The sequence below is a fragment of the Nerophis lumbriciformis genome, linkage group LG20 (genome assembly GCF_033978685.3).
Source record: "Nerophis lumbriciformis linkage group LG20, RoL_Nlum_v2.1, whole genome shotgun sequence".
Taxonomy (NCBI): domain Eukaryota; kingdom Metazoa; phylum Chordata; class Actinopteri; order Syngnathiformes; family Syngnathidae; genus Nerophis; species Nerophis lumbriciformis.
In genome coordinates this window covers 11533059-11553486 of record NC_084567.2, presented here as the reverse complement: position 1 = coordinate 11553486, position 20428 = coordinate 11533059, and the positions used below count along the sequence as shown (strand labels likewise).

Genomic DNA, 20428 nt, shown 5'->3' with positions numbered 1-20428 from the left:
TTTGAATAATTTGGAGGATTAAAAATATATTTTTGGAAAAAAATCTGTACACGTTCAAAGAAACATGAATTACTGGGGAAAAAGAAAAGTTGTATATTTTTCGGGAAATGTTGGATACAATTGTTTTTTTTTAAATATATTGTTGTTGTTTCAATTTGGGGGATTAAAAATATATTTTTTGAAAAAAATCTGTATACCTTCAAAGAAACATGTATTACTGGAGAAAAAAGAAAACATATTTTTTTGGGGAAAAGTTACATAATTCTGAGGAAAAAAATAGAATATTCCTTAAGAAAAATATTCAAGAAAAAAGTTATGATTTAACGTGATACCTACCCAATTATTGACCAATCAAACCACAAAATATAATGTCTGTGACATTGTGACGCTAGTTGAGTTCCAAGCTGTTGTAATTTCAACATTTCTATAAAAAAATAATAGAAACAGAGATAATATGTTCCAGGGTGAAACGGTCTTCACCATCAATCTTTGTCTCTATAGGCTATATTTTAAGTGTGCATATATATTAAATACTGTACTGTATAATAGAGTCAGTAAATTCCATTTCTGGTTCTATGGTTATCATTACACTTTTGCCATCGCTTCTGCTCTCCTTTGGTGGCATCGCAAAAAAAACCCAAGGAAAACAACAAAATGCAGACTTCTGGGGCTTATTTTTCCAGGTTGAACTCTAAAATTGATTATTTTTTGCGGGGTGTTTTTTAGGACTTCTAGGCTCTGTACCTAATAAAGAGCCCAAACTGATATCATGCCTTTTATTATTATTATTGCTATGATGAATGAGCAGTGACTTACGTTGGTGACGGCGTCTGTGTTTGCTCCGGACAGGCACAGGTGACGGACAACTTCAATACTGCCGTTGCTGGCGGCGAGATGGAGGGGAGTCCTGCCGTACTGGAAAAAAACAAGCAAACATTGGCATTAACAGCTGTGGCCGTGGGCCACCTCCTGATTTAAAAAATTTTTGAAACCACAACAGACTTAAAAATGTTCTGTGCACAAAACAAAGTCATTTTTCTCACACCTTGTTGGGGAGATCAAGGACGGCTCTGGCACCACAGATCGCCACGACGATGGCCAGGTTGCCGTCCTTGCAGGCGATGTGCAGCGGCGCGTTGCCATGGCGATCCTGCCGGTCCAGTTGACAGTGGTGTCTGAGGAGGCAGTGGACCACCTCCACCTGACATCTTCGTACAGCCAGGTGGAGGGCGGTGTGGGCGTCCTGGAAGGGGGAAGATAGTTAATAGAAAAGGCAGCAGAGAAAGAAAAAAAAATTGCATCGGACACTTCACAACCTTGTCGGTGGTCTCAAGGTCGGCGCCGTGCTCCACCAGACACTCCACGATGTCCACGAAGCCCCGAGCGGAAGCTGTCAGCAGGGCGCTCTCGCCTTCGCGGTTCTTGCTGTCCACGTGGCAACCGGCCCGGCACAGCGCCCGGGCCACTGCAGAGTACCCGTGCCAGGCGGCGCAATGCAAAGGAGTCTCCTTCTCCTGGAGAAGGCGGCAGAGGAAGGTTTCACTCGTGACCATTAAAACACGCGTGTGTGTGTCTTGTCAAAGAAAAATAAAGTTATACCTCCAAGAAAAAAGTTTATCATTGAGAAACAAGTTGAATGTTTTGGGGGGAAAATGTTGTTTACTGTGCTTTCAAGAAAAATGTGTATTACAGAGAATTTAAAAATATATGTTTTTAAAGAAAACTTGTATATTTGGGAGAAAAAAAGTTGTATGCTATTGTAGTATTTTTAAAATGTTTTTGAGAATTAAAAAATATATATTTTCATGGAAAAGGTTTGTTTACTTTTAAGAAAACATTATTACATTATTATTATTATGAATTATATTTTTAAGAAAACAGTTTTATATTTTGGAGAAAAAGGGTTATTGTTACTGTATATACTTCCAGGAAAAATGTATATTACTGAAAAAAGGTTGTGTGTTTTGGGGGGAAAAAAGTGTATCATTTAGAAACAAGGATTTTGGGAGAAAAGGTTGCACACTTAAGAAAAATATGTATTAGTGACAATTTTTAATGTAAAAAAATTGTTGTATACCTCTAAGAAATGTGGAGATTAGTGAGAAAAAAGGTTTCTATTTGTGGAAAAAATTATATACCAACAAGAAAATTGTCAATTTGTAAACAAAATTACAAAAACAAGAAAATTGTAAAAAAGTTGTATACTATTATGGAAATCTTTTTATATTTTGAGGGAAAAAAATGGAAAAATAAGTTTCAAGAAATGTGTATTAAGTGTAAAAAGGTTTTATATTTTGAAGGGAAAAGTAATAAGATTATTTGGGAATAGTTTTGGGGGATTTTAAATTATAATTTTTTTTTAAGTTGTATGATTTGGCGAAAAATGTGTATACTTCAAAGAAAAATTTATAATGCAGAGAAAAAGTTGAATATTTTGGGGAAAAATGATATACTTCCAAAAAAATGTATATTGCTGATTTCTGAAAAAAACAAAACAAATAACTTCTTATTTTTTATTTTGTGGATTAAAAAAAGTTTTTGTTGTATAAAAAAAGGTGTATATTTATAAATATATATTTTTTTTTTAATAAAAAAGTTGTATATATTTGGGCAAAACATTTTTACATAGTATTTTTTTATAAATTTTTTGCAGCTCTGAAAAATATCTGGGGAAAAAGCTGTACACTTCATTTTTAAGAAATGCATATTTTGGGGGAAACAATTGTTGGTTATTGTTTTTATTGTTATTTGGGGTACTTTAAAAAATATTTCTGGGAAAAAAGTTGTATATTTAAAAAAAAAAAAAGTTGTTTATGTTTTAGGAAAAAAAAGTTGTATATTGTGGGGAAAAAAGAATATACTTCCAAAAAAATGTGTATTGCTGATTTTGGGAAAAAAAACTAATTTTTTATTTTGTGGACTTAAAAAATATTTTTGTTGTATAAAAAAAGGTGTATATTTTAAAATAAAAACAATATTTTTAAATAAAAAAGTTGTATATATTTGGGCAAAACATTTTACATAGAATTTTTTAATACATTTTTTGCAGCTCTAAAAAATATTTGGAGAAAAAGCTGTATACTTTATTCTTAAGAAAATAATTGCATAATTTTGGGGAAACAATTGTTGGTTATTGTTTTTTTTTCATTTTGGGTATTTAAAAAATATTTCTGGGAAAAAAGTAGTATATTTTTTAAGGAAAAAAAGCAGTATATTTTTTAGGAAAAAAATTATATACTTCCAAAAAAAATGCGTATTGCTGATTTTGGAAAAAAAACAACAAATAACTTCTTATTTTTCATTTTGTGGGTTTAAAAAATATTTTTTTTGTTGTATAAAAAAAGATGTATATTTTTAAACAAAAACATTTTTTTAAATAAAAAAGTTACATGTAATTGGGCAAAAAGTTTTACATTGAATTTTTTAATAATTTTTTTGCAGCTCTAAAAAATATTTTGGGAAAAAGCTGTATACTTTATTTTTAAGAAAAAATTTGCATATTTTTGGGGAAACAATTGTAGGTTATTGTTTAAATTATATAAATATTTCTGGGAAAAAAAGTTGTATGTTTTTTAAGGAACACAGTTTATTTTTTAGGAAAAAAAGTTTTATATTTTGGGGGAAAAGTTGGATACCATTGTTGTTTTTTTAAATGTATTATTGTTTTTTTTAATTTGGAGGGTTAAAAATATATTTTTGGAACAAGAAAGAGTGGAATGAGGCGTGAGTCACAGCTTAAAAAAAATTCTGTTTTCGTGGGTTTTATGAGCTGGAAGCCCAAATTATGTACAAATAAACAAGTAAATACTTGAAATCGTTGAAGTTGTGGGACCTGAATCTATAATCTATGGAAGTTTAACGTTTGGAATGGAATTATGGAAATAAACACACTTTTCCATGATATTCTAATGTTTTGGAAAGGGTCTTGCATACCCTTGTTTCATTTGTACACGTACTTACCCGGTCGCTCAGGTCTGGGTTGGCCCGGATACTGCAGAGGTAGCTCACCACGTCCACGTTGCCGTAGCGAGCCGCCACGTGCAGGGCGGTCTCTCCAGACTGTAGGCGACAACAAGGACGGAATACACTCAACCATCATCAAAGAGCGCAAGCGTGTTGTTAATCTCACCTGCACGTCATGTTATTAACAGCGGTGAATTTAACCAAGATTTTGGGGGGAAAAAATAGGCAATAAATGTAATCCTGCATGATCAGTACTTCTTTTCCTCTCTTCCATCATGCCGTAGCTTGTTGGTGGTTAGGGCGTAATAAAGCGAGTACAAGATAGTAATCATAAAAATCAGAGTGGTTGGTCAGGTGGAAGAGGACACCTCTGGTTAGCAGACGCACACAAAATACCCAGTCTTTTACGGCGAGCCTGGTCGCTATGGCAACGGCAAGTAAGCTGATAAAACGCCTGACTAACCGGTTTTTCTCCTCAGATGTGTTCTGCAGTGTGTGTATGTGGAAGGCAATGCCTCTCAGGAGGTCTGACGGCTCGGCGGGGCGAGTAATTGCTTGGCGTGCGGCTTTGGAAGGATGTTGTGTGTTGTTGTTATTGCGTTCCACCTTATCTTGGATGTCCAGAGGACACTTCTTGCCGTGGAGGAATTTCAGGGTGTCGACGTGGCCGTGTCTCGCTGCGTAGTAGATGGCGTTGGCCCCACTCTGATGGAGACGACAGCGAGAGATTATATTGGACAGAAACTGACCTTTTCCAAAATTCAGGCACACGGATTTGTCCAAAAGAATGAATAACAAGTGGGTACTAAAGGGGTCCAAATTGCTGCGTAATGGCGAGCGGCTACCTTGTCATTGGCCTTGATCTCTGCACCTTTTCTCATCAGCACCTCGATGATCTGAATGTTGCCGCAGCCTGCTGCAATCAGCAGAGGAGGGGTCCCGTGCTGCAACGTACACATCCTTGTAGTCAGCTGGCATGCAGTGCATCTTCAATAACACACAGGATCATGCAAACACTGCACTCTGGTTCTTATAGTCTTTCATGTCCACCTGTACATCAATGTAAAGGCAAAATGCTAATAATGTTGATTAGGGGTGTGACTCTTTGGGCACTTAAACATTCAATCCTATTCAGGTTCCTGGGGCTCATCGATTCTCGATTCTCACAATGCATTATTTGGTATAATAATTATGAGGAACCGTTTTCAAAACAGGTTATAGTTAGAAGAGCTCTTTCTGGTTGTATAGAAATGGCCTGAAAACATATTTAAAAAGGATGTACTGTATATATATATATATATATACACATACAAACAGTACAGGCCAAAGGTATATGTGTATATATACACATATGTATATATACACATACGTATATATATATGTATGTATATGTATACATACATACATATATATATATAAATATATGTACAGTATAAAGGTGGCGACTTGTCCAGGGTGTACCCCGCCTTCCGCCCGATTGTAGCTGAGATAGGCTCCAGCGCCCCCGCGACCCCAAAGGGAATAAGCGGTAGAAAATGGATGGATATATATATATATATATATATACATATATATACATATATATATATACATATATATACATATATATATATATATATATATATATATATATATATATATAAAAATATATGTATGTACAGTATATATATATATATATATATATATATATATATATATATATATATATATATATATATATATAGACATACATACATACTGTATACCAGTGGTTCTCAAATGGGGGTACGCGTACCCCTGGGGGTACTTGAAGGTATGCCAAGGGGTACGTGAGATTTTTTTTAAATATTCTAAAAATAGCAACAATTCAAAAATCCTTTATAAATATAAATAAAAACCTATCTTTTTTTCCAAATAGTTCAAGAAAAACCACTACAATTAGCAATATTTTGCACTGTTATACAATTTAATAAATCAGAAACTGATGACATAGTGCTGTATTTTACTTCTTTATCTCTTTTTTTCAAGCAAAAATGCTTTGCTCTCATTAGGGGGTACTTGAATTAAAAAACAATTCACAGGGGGTATATCACTGAAAAAAGGTTGAGAACCACTGCTGTATACAGTATATATACCGTATTTTTCGGACTATAAGTCACAGTTTTTTTCATAGTTTGGCCGGAGGTGCGACTTATACTCAGGAGCGACTTATGTGTGAAATTATTAACACATTACCGTAAAATATGAAATAATATTATTTATCTCATTCATGTAAGAGACTAGACGTATAAAATTTCATGGGATTTAGCGATTAGGAGTGACAGATTGTTTGGTAAACGTATAGCATGTTCTATATGTTATAGTTATTGGAATGACTCTTGCCATAATATGTTACGTTAACATACCAGGCACGTTCTCAGTTGGTTATTTATGCCTCATATAACGTACACTTATTCAGCCTGTTGTTCACTATTCTTTATTTATTTTAAATTGCCTTTCAAATGTCTATTCTTGGTGTTGGCTTTTATCAAATAAATTTCCCCCAAAAATGCGACTTATACTCCAGTGCGACTTATATATGTTTTTTTCCTTCTTTATTATGCATTTTCGACCGGAGCGACTTATACTCCGAAAAATACGGTATATGTGTGTATATATAAATATACAAACACACACACACACACACACATATATATGCATATATATACAATTTCAACTAAATAAAAAAAAACTTTTTTAATCGATTTTTTTAAATTATTAATTATTAATTAAATTATCTATTTAGATTTTAGAATCAAGATAAATAGGAATTGTGATACGACAGAAAGTCGATCTTTGGGACCCTACAGGTGGATCGTGAAAATATTAGAAAAAAAAAATGACATCAGTGCCACCCCAATCCGGGGGTAAATAACAAACATGGATTTAACCCCTGGACACGCCTGCACGCCAGGCCTCTCTCTCTCTTCAGCCGGACGCTTCACCCGCTCGTCTGGCAAACGCCCAACAACAACAACCATCGGTGTTTCTGGGTGTTGTTGATAAATGGCTTTCGCTTTGCATAAGAGTTTTAACTTGCACTTACAGATGTAGCGACGAACTGTAGTTACTGACAGTGGGTTTCTGAAGTGTTCCTTAGCCCATGTGGTGATATCCTTTACACACCGATGTCGCTTTTTTATGCAGTACCGCCTGAGGGATCGAAGGTCCGTAATATCATCGCTTACGTGCAGTGATTTCTCCAGATTCTCTGAACCTTTTGATGATATCACGGACCGTAGATGGTGAAATCCCTAAATTCCTTGCAATAGCTCGTTGAGAAATGTTGTTCTTAAACTGTTCGACAATTTGCTCACGCATTTGTTGACAAAGTGGTGACCCTCGCCCCATCCTTGTTTGTGAATGACTGAGCATTTCATGGAAGCTGCTTTCATACCCAATCATGGCACCCACCTGTTCCCAATTAGCCTGTTCACCTGTGGGATGTTCCAAATAAGTGTTTGACGAGCATTCCTTCAACTTTCTCAGTCTTTTTTGCCACTTGTGCCAGCTTTTTTTTCAACATGTTGCAAGCATCACATTCCAAATGAGTTAATATTTGCAAAAAATAACATTTTCCAGTTAGAACGTTAAGTATCTTGTCTTTGCACTGCAAAAACTGAAATCTAAGTAAGATTAAATATCTCAAATACGGGTGATATTTGCTTAGTTTCTGTCTGATAAGATAATTCTTCTCACTAAGCAGATTTTATGTTAGAGTGTTTTACTTGTTTTAAGGGTTTTGGTCCTAAATGATCTCAGTAAGATATTACAGCTTGTAGCTGAGATTTGATGACCTATATTGAGTAAAACATGCTTGAAACTAGAATATCAACTGATGCAAAGCTGTGTCATCAACACTCACAAGTATAAAACTACTTTTTTAAAGTAATAATTTCTTACTTCAAGCATGAAAAAAAAAATCATGATGCCGAGCGCATATCATTATGTCAAGGTAATGGCACTAGCATTTACTTAATTTAAGAATATTTTTCAACATATTTATCAAAAAGGTTTTTTTTTTCTACCAAGAAAAGTGCACTTGTTATTTGTGAGAATATACTTATTTTAAGGTATTTTTGGGTTCATTGAGGTTAGCTCATTTTACTTGTTTTGGAAAGTCTTGACAAGCCGAATTTTCTTGTTCTATTGTCAGACAATAAAATATATATATATTTTTTCTTGTTTTTGAAAACTGACTTTTTATAGTGTGCAGTCTATTCAATTGCAAATAGGTTGAAAAGGATTCACAAATCATTGTATTCTGTTTTTTTTTACACAACGTGCCAACTTCACTGGTTTGGGGGTTTTGTACAAACCCTGTCCAAGAACCAAATTAAGTTCCTAAATCAAAGTTCCACTGTCGTTCTATTTTCTGCAGTTTCAGTTTGTATGCAAGCATTCTTGCCAACCCTCCCGAATTTTCCGGGAGACTCCCGAAAATCAGCGCCTCTCCTGAAAACCTCCCGGGACAAATATTCTCCTGAAAATCTCCCGATTTTCAGCCGGAGCTGGAAGCCACGCCCCCTCCAGCTCCATGGGGACCTGAGTGAGGACAGCCTTTTTTCATGACGAGAGGACAACAGGGTGACAAGAACTAAATCATCCAGACTATAGATAAATTGTATTATTATGTTTATCTTACCTAAAAATAAATATATTTATTAATTAAAAAAAAACAAAAAACTAAATACATTTTTACTATATTTTGCTAAAAACATCAAAATTAATTGTATTTTTATTTGTATTTTTTCCTGACTCCTTATTACATCCAGTCATAGAATTATAAATTAAAATAAACATATTTGAAATAATTGATTTTAAATTATCATAATAATTCATTTAAAATGACCATATTTAATTATTAAAATAATTGCTTGTTTATCAACAACTTTAGCATTTTATTCATTACATTTTGAAACTCTCAGAAGCCAAGTTATGTTATATTCCTTGATATTTATTTATGCAAGTTTGAAGTATCAATTATCTAAACACAGTTTTGTTTGCATATTTTTAGGATATATATATATATATATATATATATATATATATATATATATATATATATATATATATATATATATATATATATATATATATATATATATATATATATATGTATGAAATACTTGACTTGGTGAATTCTAGCTGTCAATATACTCCTCCCCTCTTAACCACGCCCCCGCCCCAACCACGCCCCGCCACACCCCCGACCACGCCTCCACCCCCCACCTCCCGAAATCGGAGGTCTCAAGGTTGGCAAGTATGTATGCAAGTCACTCTCTTTCTGACTGACTCACAAATGAAACGGTCAATGAAATCCACCTTAGAACAAAAACATAAAGATCAGCATCAACAACAGAAAAAAGATGGCGTCTGGCCGTCACCTTGTTGGGCTGATTGACGTCGTAACTGTTCAATGATCCGAGCAGATGCTGCAGACCGGGGACGTTGTCGTCGTTTATGGCGTGGATGATGGCTTTCATCACAAAGGAGTCTTCCTCATCCTGGATGGACGTGAAAGACAAGTTACTCCACCCACTCCCCTCATGGAATTTAGCGTATTACATAGAAACAGTGAAACACAGCAGGACTTTTGGTCACGTGACCCGGTGAGCGGGGCCAGACGGGCCATGGAGCTGCGACGCTCGGCTGCACACAGTGACGAGGACGAGGAAGGCGGAGAGGTTGAGGCGAGGCCAATGTGGCGTTTGCTCAGCCGAGCGCGACACGCCGGCTACATTCCAGAGTGTGACCTCTCTGCTGGGGGGGTTCAAGGCTAAAGCACCTGAGAGCTGCACAACACAAACATGTCCTGGCAGGAGCTACACTTTACAGAGCTACAGCTGCTTCTTACATAGGTCACACTTTGCAAATATTTATTTCACTAAATAGGATGACATTTTTTTTTAAATTTTGGCTGCCAAGGGTTGTGAGAACTGAGATGTAATGCAGATTTTTATTCATTGGCAATGCTAATGAGTAGAGATGTCCGACAATATCGGACTGCCGATATTATTGGCCGATAAATGCATTAAAATGTAATATCGGAAATAGGGATGTCCCGATCCGATATTTGGATCGGATCGGCTGCCGATATTTGCCAAAAATTGCGTATCGGCAAGGCATGGGAAAATGCAGATCCAGATCCAGTTAAAAAAAAAAACTCCGCTCCGTGTTTTCCAACGCACCGATTTAAATAATACATTCCACTTTTCTGCTGCGCCCTAATTTCCGTTCCGCATTTTCCAGCACACCTTCAACACATCCACAGGTCTGTGAATTCTCACGCAGTTGCTTTTAGCTGCTGGCAGTACACGACAGGCTCTTCTCACTCTTTCCTGTGTCTCCCTCTCACAGACAGCAAGTGCACCTTCTTACACACGTCACATACTGTCACGTCATACGTCACATACGTATACGTCCTCCCCGAGCAGAGAGGTAGCAGCATGGCTAACGTTAGCTGTGATGCTAGCGCAGCCGTGCGAGCAACGCTCCCTCTAAGGTGCTCGCCTGTGCAATTGTGCACTGTTTAAGCGTCCTCTGCGCATAGCAAATCTATGCCACGCACAAAATCAAATAAAAAAATAAGCGCATAACAATTTTCGACACAGGGACACGACAGAGAAAACCGTTTTCGTCATCATTGTTCAAATATTGTAACGTCTGTCGAGACGCTTATCTCCATTCGGTGCCACACGTCCACACCATCAAAATGCCGAGGCAAAAATTTCCACATCAACACCATATGAAAAAATTAGTGATTTTTTTAGTTGTGATTTCCTTCTCTGCATGAAAGTTTAAAAGTAGCATATATTAATGCAGTATGAAGAAGAATGTTTTAATGTAGACATGCAAGCCTTGAAAGACAATTTTGAAAATCAAGACTACATTTCCTGCAAATGGGTGCATTTCTACCCTATATTTTAACTTTAGATTTATTCTCATATCAAACTCTTTTGGCTGTCTTTTTGACACTTGCATCCGGCGCCCCCCTCCACACCCTGGATTATAAATAATGTAAATAATTCAATGTGATTATCTTGTGTGATGACTGTATTATGATGATAGTATATATCTGATAGTATATATCTGTATCATGAATCAATTTAAGTGGACCCCGACTTAAACAAGTTGAAAAACTTATTCGGGTGTTACCATTTAGTGGTCAATTGTACGGAATATGTACTTCACTGTGCAACCTACTAATAAAAGTCTCAATCAATCAATCAAAACACATAGAATCATCATACTGCTGTGATTATATGCATCAAGTGTTCATTCAAGGCTAAGGCAAAATATCGAAATATATATTGTGTATCGCAATATGGCCTTAAAATATCGCAATATTTAAAAAAGGCCATATCGCCCAGCCCTAGTTTAATGATGCCATTTCTCTTTGTCATGTATAATTTTGTCTATTTTGTGTTTATCCTTGAATAAACAGGTCAGTTTCTTGTTACCAACCATTGTGTATTATTCAAACTCCCCTAATTCAGCTGGCTAGTTGTTATCAAAAGTACTAAAACCCTTTTCAACATGATTCCGACAACTAAGTAGGCTAAATAACTTTAAACTTTAATACATGCTCGGATAGGCCAGTATCGGTCAGTATCGGTATCGGTCAGTATCGGTATCGGATCGGAAATGCAAAAACAATATCGGTATCGGATCGGAAGTGCAAAAACCTGGATCGGGACATCCCTAATCGGAAATGATCGGTATCGGTTTCAAAAAGTATAATTTATGACTTTTTAAAATGCCGCTGTGTACACGGACGTAGGGAGAAGTACAGAGCGCCAATAAACCTTAAAGGCACTGCCTTTGCGTGCCGGCCCAGTCACGTAATATCAACGGCTTTTCACACACACAAGTGATTGCAATTCATACTTGTTCAACAGCCATACAGGTCACACTGAGGGTGGCCGTATAAACAACTTTAACACTGTTACAAATATGCGCCACACTGTGGACCCACACCAAACAAGAATGACAAACACATTTCGGGAGAACATCCGCACCGTAATACAACAGAACAAATACCCAGAACCCCTTGCAGCACTAACTCTTCCGGGACGCAACAATATACACCCCCTGCTACCCCCTACCCTTAACCTCGCCCTCCCAACCCCCTCATGCTCTCTCAGGGACAGCATGTCCCAAATTCCAAGCTGCTGTTTTGAGGCATGCTAAAAAAAAGAATGCACTTTGTGACTTCAATAATAAATATGGCAGTGCCCTGTTGGCATTTTTTCCCATAACTTGAGTTGATTTATTTTGGAAAACCTTGTTACATTGTTTAATGCACCCAGCGGGGCATCACAACAAAATTAGGCATAATAATGTGTTAATTCCACGACTGTATATATCGGTAACGGTTGATATCGGAATTGGAATTAAGAATTGGACAATATCGGATATCGGCAAAAAAGCCATTATCGGATATCTCTACTAATCAGTAGCATGTATATCAGAGCTATTCAACTACATAATGAAGCCGGACATCAAAATGCGGATGTTTATGTCAGAAAGTGCCTCCGCGGGTTATATTCCCTTGAGACTGTGTTTACTTAATTGCAAAGTAAACACATGGGCTTTCACACTGCACTGTCAATACATTCATTATTCTGCCCTTGCTACTCGATTTCAGCGTGTGCAGCTAGTTAACAGTATGAAGAACTAGAAGCTCCAGAAGTTTTGCTGAGGAATGATGTTCCTCTTTTTGAATATTTTTCCTTCCTTGAGTTTTATTTCTTTCCACTTCTTCCATTATTTCGGTTTGTAAGACTGAACATTTAAACGTAAAGTAAACCTAACAAAAGTAGAATGTCCATTGTGTATTTTAGATAAATAAAATAGAATATTTAGTGTTAATATATTCACACAATTACCTACAATAAATTACACATATAGAATTTACACCACTTTTACACACCAAACATTGTATGCGACTTATCACTATTAGCGTTGTCGCCCTCTCCTGGTCAAATTTAGCACTACACTACTAGTTCTAATGGTTTCATCAAGCCTATTAGGGTGATGTTCATCAGCCTAAAAGAAAAGCTTTGGCAGGCCGGATGTGGCCCGCTGGCCGACATTTAAATAGGCCTTTTGTGTATGACATTTCATTACATATTGTATATATTATATAATAATATAATATAATATAATAATATAATATATCAGTACATAACAGTATATTATGCAAATATTACATATATGTTATATCTTATATTGCTACTATAGTACATTTTTAGTCTACTTTATACCTTTTGTTTTCGCCCTCTTTTTGTGCCCTTGTGTGCATTATCCTTTCCATCCTTATCCTTTCCATCCTTTGTAACTCAGCTACTGTGTGGAACAATTTCCCTTGTGGATCATTGAAGTTTGTCTAAGTCTATACGCTCCCACAAATACAGTACATACACCCACACGCACATTTACTGTGGAAACATACATATACACATACTGTACATAAACAAGCACATATACATACATACAGTCATGCATATAATCACGTTTCATCAAACATATACTAACGTTGTTCCCCTACAAAAAACTGGGTAACACATGGCACCCTGACAAAGCTTAACTTATAGTTACTATAACAATCTACAAAGTTAATGCAGTCCGCTTCTCTTTCTTCCCCTCCATTTACCTGCTTTCTTTTGTAATTTAAGTTATCATTACATATATGTATTGTTGCATTTGAGACTATTGTATTGTTGATAATAGAGGTAATTATTGTTATTATTCATTATCAATAGCGCTATTTCTATTGCTCCATTTGTAGTGCAATAATGTTCATTGTCATTTCTGTATTATTATTTACTTCATTAACTGCTTCTTTGCTATCATTCGTATCATATTTGTACATATCCTATTTGCTGATGTTGTTATGTTGTTGTTGTCTCTGTCTTATCCCCCTCTTGTCCCCGCAATTTCTTCCTTTTTTCCCTTCTTTCTATCCCCTCCTGCTCCGGTCCGGCTGTGCCAAACATTAATATAAATCCACTTAATATAGTCAAACACACAAAGGGCAACAAGAGAAGTTTCCAACACTTCTCTTTTCTAAAGTAAATCTGTACAGCAGATTTGATCACCTACATCAACAATATGATTTGCCTGAGTGGCTGGACAGGACAAAAACATTTTTTATTTTTTTTTGCTTTTAAAGGATTGTTTACTTTTGGGAGATTATTATTACCGGTAGCCTTTATATAACCAGGTAAAATCCCATTGAGATCAAAGATCTCTTTTCTAAGGGAGACCTGGCCAAGAGGGCAGCAGCAAGGTTACATTAAAAACAGTAAACAAATACATAAAACATCACATTTACAACATTAAAACGTGCTCACATGACACATGTGCATACAGACAAGGTAGACTGCAGTCCTTTCACAGAAGCTTTAAACTCATTCAACGTAACTAGGGTTTGAAGTTTAATATTCGATTGTAGGTTATTCCAAGCCTTCGGTGCTGAAAACCTAAATGCTTTCTTGCCCAGTTCAGTTCTTACTTTGGGGACGACAAATTGCAGAACATTCATTGAACGAAGATTGTGACTTCCTTGTTTCTTTGTTAAAAGACAAGACAGATAAGATGGAGTGATACCCAGAATGGTTTTGTAGATGAAAACATACCAATGATTGAGGCGTCGAGCACATAAAGATGTCCAGTTAACCATTGAGTATAACACACAATGGTGAGTAAGGGGAGCGCAGTTGGTGATGAATTTTGGAGCGGCATGGCGTAGTGGGTAGAGCAACCGTGCCAGAAACCTGAGGGTTGCAGGTTCGCTCCCCGCCTCTTACCATCCAAAAATCGCTGCCGTTGTGTCCTTGGGCGGGACACTTCACCCTTTGCCCCCGGTGCCACTCACACCGGTGAATTGCATGATGAATGATAGGTGGTGGTCGGAGGGGCCGTTGGCGCAAATTGCAGCCACGCTTCCGTCAGTCTATCCCAGGGCAGCTGTGGCTATGAAAGTAGCTTGCCACCACCAGGTGTGAATGATTGATGGGTTCTACATGTAAAGCGACTTTGGGTACTTAGAAAAGCGCTATATAAATCCCAGTTATTATTATTATCATTATGAATCTCAGTGCCCCGTGGTACACACTATCCAGCTTGTGAAGACAACCAGCAGTATCATTCATGTACAACACATCTCCATAGTCAATAACAGCTAAAAAGGTTGTTTCCACCAATTTCTGTTTCACAGTAAAAGAAAAGCAAGACTTGTTTCTATAATAAAATCCCAGTAAAAGTTTCAGTTTTTTTTACAACATACTGAATGTGCTCCTTAAAACTCAAGTGGTCATCAATTAAAAATCCTAAATATTTAAAAGCAGATACTAACATAATTTGTTGCCCATTTCTTGTTAAAATGTTCTCACACAGTGCTGATCTTACAGTTTTTGATGTGGTAAAGAGCATACACTTTGTTTTCTCTGCATTTAAAACCAGTTGAAGATAGCAAAGTTGTTCTTGTACTCTGTCAAATGCATGTTGTAGATATTTAAAAGCCTCAGCAAGAGTGGGTGCTGTGCAGTATATGACAGTATCATCAGCATAGAAATGGAAAGTTGAGTTCGGAATATTCTGTCCAAGATTATTTATGTAAATAGTGAATAATAAGGGGCCCAACACAGAACCTTGAGGGACACCCTTTTTCACTTGCAGTACGTCCGAGGAGGAACCTTCTATCTCAGGGGTCGGCAACCCGTGGCTCCGGAGCCGCATGCGGCTCTTTGATCACTCTGATGCGGCTCAGCATTTTCCTGTGAGACTACCGGATTTCAGTGCCTCTCGCAGAAAACTCCCGGGATTAATATTCACCGATTTTCACCCTTACAGCTATAATAAGGGCGTGCCATGATGGTACAACATTTGGCGCCCTCTACAATCTGTATTAAAAACGTGCCAGCCCAACTCTTGTTATACAATATACATCTTCAGCTTGCACACGTACGTGACAGCAAGGCATACTTGGTCAACAGCCACACAGGTTACACTGACGGTGACCATATAAAACAACTTTAACACTCTTACTAATAATGCGCCACACTTTGAAAACCAAACAAGAATGACAAACACATTCCGGGAGAACATCTGCACCTTAACACAACATAAACACAACAGAACAAACACCCAGAATCCCATGCAGCACTGACTCTTCCGGGCTACATTATACACCCCTGCTACCACCAAACCCCGCCCCCACCCCAAGCCTGCTCCCTCACACATTAACCCCCCCCCCCCCCCTCTCTGTGCGTCGGTTGAGGTGGGCGGGGTTTGGTAGCGGGGGTGTATAATGTAGCCCGGAAGAGTTAGGGCTGCATGGGATTCTGGGAATTTGTTCTGTTGTGTTTATGTTGTGTTACGGTACAGATGTTCTCCCGAAATGTGTTTGTCATTCTTGTTTGGTGTGGGTTCACAGTGTGGCGCATTATTAGTAAGAGTGTTAAAGTTTTTTTTATACCGCGACCGTCAGTGTAACCTGTGTGGTTGTTGAACAAGTATGCCTTGCTGTAACCTACGTGAGCAAGCGGAAGCCCCATTCAACATGTGGCTGATCAGGCACGTTGATTGCAGTGGGTGCTATATGCTGTACCATCACGGCACGCTTGACGCTGACATCTGCTATTCAGTTAAAACCCGCGTGCCGCACCAGCTTAAAAATTCCATAAAAAGGTATGGGCATCGTGTCTGAGACCCCTGGTTTATACATAGCACAAAGCAAAAAAAACAACTTTGTATGCAGTGTTATTTCATTTAAAATTTCAAAAATTTTTACGGCTCCCATTGTATTCTATAATTTGTGAAACTGGTCAAAATGGCTCTTTGACTGGTAAAGGTTGCCGACCCCTGTTCTATCTGAACAGCCTGAGTTCTACTTGTGAGGTAATTTGCAAACCATCCAACTGCTTGCTGAGAAAAACCAGATATAGGAGATAGGGCTTGGTGGAGGTCTCGCTCTTTGCGTGCTTTTTTTAGGTCATTGTTTGTTGCTGTTGTAGTTAGGATACAACTATAAAATCAATCAGATTTAGGCACTTAACACTTGCAGTGTTTTAGTTGCCCTCTTCAACCTGAGACCTCCAGGAGGCGCACTGCGGCATGTGTTGCACCCTGACAGGAGATCTGTTGCAATGCAAGACATTTCGTCAATGATTAAACCACCCCAACGCCACATTGTTTACATGTGTCGGCTCTGCGACGTGTTGACAAAAGCCGCCTTTGTGTGACTATTTGCATGTAACACGTACGTGGAAGGAAGCGAGACACACACACACACTCTAGAACAGACCTGGGCAAATTAAGGTCCGGGAGCTTTTCAATCTGGCCCGCCGGACATTCCCAAATAATTGTCTTAGATGTTTAAAGGGGAACATTATCACCAGACCTATGTAAGTGTCAATATATACCTTGATGTTGCAGAAAAAAGACCATATATTTTTTTAACCGATTTCCGAACTCTCAATGGGTGAATTTTGGCGAATTAAACGCCTTTCTATTATTCGCTCTCGGAGCGATGACGTCACCACGTGACGTCACATCGGGAAGCAATCCGCCATTTTCTCAAACACCGAGTCAAATCAGCTCTGCTATTTTCCGTTTTTTCACTGTTTTCCGTACCTTGGAGACATCATGCCTCGTCGGTGTGTTGTCGGAGGGTGTAACAACACGAACATGGACGGATTCAAGTTGCACCAGTGGCCCAAAGATGCGAAAGTGGCAAGAAATTGGACGTTTGTTCCGCACACTTTACCGACGAAAGCTATGCTACGACAGAGATGGCAAGAATGTGTGGATATCCTGCGACACTCAAAGCAGATGCATTTCCAACGATAGAAAAAGAAATCTGCCGCCAGACCCCCATTGAATCTGCCGGAGTGTGTGAGCAATTCAGGGACAAAGGACCTCGGTAGCACGGCAAGCAATGGCGGCAGTTTGTTCCCGCAGACGAGCGAGCTAAACCCCCTGGATGTCTTGGCTCACACCGTCCCTTATGCCACCGAAGATGATCAAGAGAAGAATATCGACCCTAGCTTCCCTGGCCTGCTGACATCAACTCCAAAACTGGACAGATCAGCTTTCAGGAAAAGAGAGCGAATGAGGGTATGTCTACAGAATATATTAATTGATGAAAATTGGGCTGTCTGCACTCTCAAAGTGCATGTTGTTGCCAAATGTATTTCATATGCTGTAAACCTAGTTCATAGTTGTTAGTTTCCTTTAATGCCAAACAAACACATACCAATCGTTGGTTAGAAGGCGATCGCCGAATTCGTCCTCGCTTTCTCTCGTGTCGCTGGCTGTCGTGTCGTTTTCGTCGGTTTCGCTTGCATACGGTTCAAACCGATATGGCTCAATAGCTTCAGTTTCTTCTTCAATTTCATTTTCGCTACCTGCCTCCACACTACAACCATCCGTTTCAATACATGCGTAATCTGTTGAATCGCTTAAGCCGCTGAAATCCGAGTCTGAATCCGAGCTAATGTCGCTATAGCTTGCTGTTCTATGCGCCATGTTTGTTTGTGTTGGCATCACTGTGTGACGTCACAGGAAAATGGACGGGTGTATATAACGATGGTTAAAATCAGGCACTTTGAAGCTTTTTTTAGGGATATTGCGTGATGGGTAAAATTTTGAAAAAAACTTGGAAAAATAAAATAAGCCACTGGGAACTGATTATTAATGGTTTTAACCATTCTGAAATTGTGATAATGTTCCCCTTTAAGATGGAAAGTGTAGCTGCCATTATGATGTGCAGTGATGTTTTCTAATGACCGGAAGTCTTCAACTATAATAAGTCTTTCAATGCTTGGAATCTGCATCATATACTAGTTACTATGGTCATCTAATTAGTTACTATGGTTATCTAATTACTTACTATGGTTACTATGAGATATCTCAGATTGTAGGTGGGTTTTTTTTCACTAGGTTTGTTGCATTTTGGTTGCGTTTCGGTTGATTGTAAAATATGTTGTCAATATTCAGTGTGTTATCATTCGTAGTTAATATTGTAAATCCCACATTCTTTATTTTCATGTACATTCTGGGTGTATCATTCAGTAAAAACAATTCTAATTCCATTCCGTTTTTTTAAGGCGGTCTGTCACAACGTTTTTAGCTTTCAATCATTATTGTGAGGTTTTGTATTAGTGTTCCTAAAAATAGATATACCGGCCCCCAGACACACTTTTTTTTATCTAAATCTGGCCCCCTGAGTAAAATAATTGCCCAGGCCTGCTCTAGAAGGAGGTTCCTGCAAGTTCAGTTTTTTAAGTAACACACTGAAATCCCTCTTGACTTGCGACAATTCCATGTAGCAGCTAAGAATACCGCAGCTGTAATTTAGAGTCGCGCTCTCATTAGGGAAAACGCTCCCCTGGCAGGAGCAGTTTGAGAGCAATTAGGCTGCCGGCATGTCACGTTGTCTTTATTTGGCACAGAACACCGGAGGCGCGAAAGGCGTGACGACTAGGAAGATCTTGTCCTACCAAGGTGTCGTCGCTCCGCGCCACACTGATGTTGCTTCTGGACAGGAAGGAGCGGGACAGGCGGTTGCATAAGGAGATCAGTCGTACGGATTGCTGGGAAAGAGAGGAATAATGGGTTAGGAATGTACTGTGTAACAAGGTTTTGTCTGCTGGATGTATTCTGACACGTTTAACCATGAGGTCAGGGATGGAACACTATAGTGGGACTAGGGCAGTGGTTCTTAACCTGGGTTCGGTGAGTCGGGCTCAAGGGTTCGACGGAGGTCAAGACACACCCGACTCATGATGTAAATAAAAACGTCTCCCTATCGGCGTATTACTGATACGGCAACAGCAGAAGTCAGACTGATTTGCAGGTGTGTAATTTGTTGTGAGTTCATGCACTGTGTTGGTTTTGTTCTTTGAACAAGGTGATGTTCATGCACGGTTCATTTTGTGCACCAGTAAAAAAACATGGTAACACTTTAGTATGGGGAACATATTCACCATTAATTAGTTGCTTATTAACCTGCAAATTAGTAACATATTGGCTGTTAACTAGTCATTATTAAGTACCGCACTTATTAATGCCTTATTCGGCATGGCCTTATTATAACCCTAATCATCTAACCCTGACCCTAACCCTCTAACCCAGGGGTGCTCACACTTTTTCTGCAGGCGAGCTACTTTTCAATTGATCAAGTCGTGGTGATCTACCTCATTCATATATATAATTTATATTTACTGATTTATGAAACATACGTTTTTGTTAACAAGTTAAAGGTGTTTAATGATAATACAAGCATGTTTAACACATATAGTTAAGATTGTTAATAAAAAGGTGTTTAATGAAAATACAAGTATGTTTAATACATATAGTTAATATTGTTAACAAGTTAAAGGTGTTTAATGATAATACAAGCATGTTTAACACATATAGTTAATATTGTTAATAAGTT

General features: G+C 38.0%; 1 protein-coding gene across 1 annotated transcript in view; it reads right to left on the bottom strand.

Moving 5' to 3' along the window:
* dapk1 (death-associated protein kinase 1) overlaps positions 1-20428 on the bottom strand; it is a 178193-nt gene that overhangs the window by 30098 nt on the left and 127667 nt on the right. Inside the window, exons 11-18 of the mRNA XM_061980418.1 lie at positions 19491-19583; positions 9369-9488; positions 4809-4907; positions 4570-4668; positions 3961-4059; positions 1317-1514; positions 1046-1243; positions 817-915 (exon numbers count right to left, since the gene is read on the bottom strand). Coding sequence (XP_061836402.1) covers positions 817-915; positions 1046-1243; positions 1317-1514; positions 3961-4059; positions 4570-4668; positions 4809-4907; positions 9369-9488; positions 19491-19583 — 1005 coding nt within the window. The remainder of the gene's footprint in view (positions 1-816; positions 916-1045; positions 1244-1316; positions 1515-3960; positions 4060-4569; positions 4669-4808; positions 4908-9368; positions 9489-19490; positions 19584-20428) is intronic.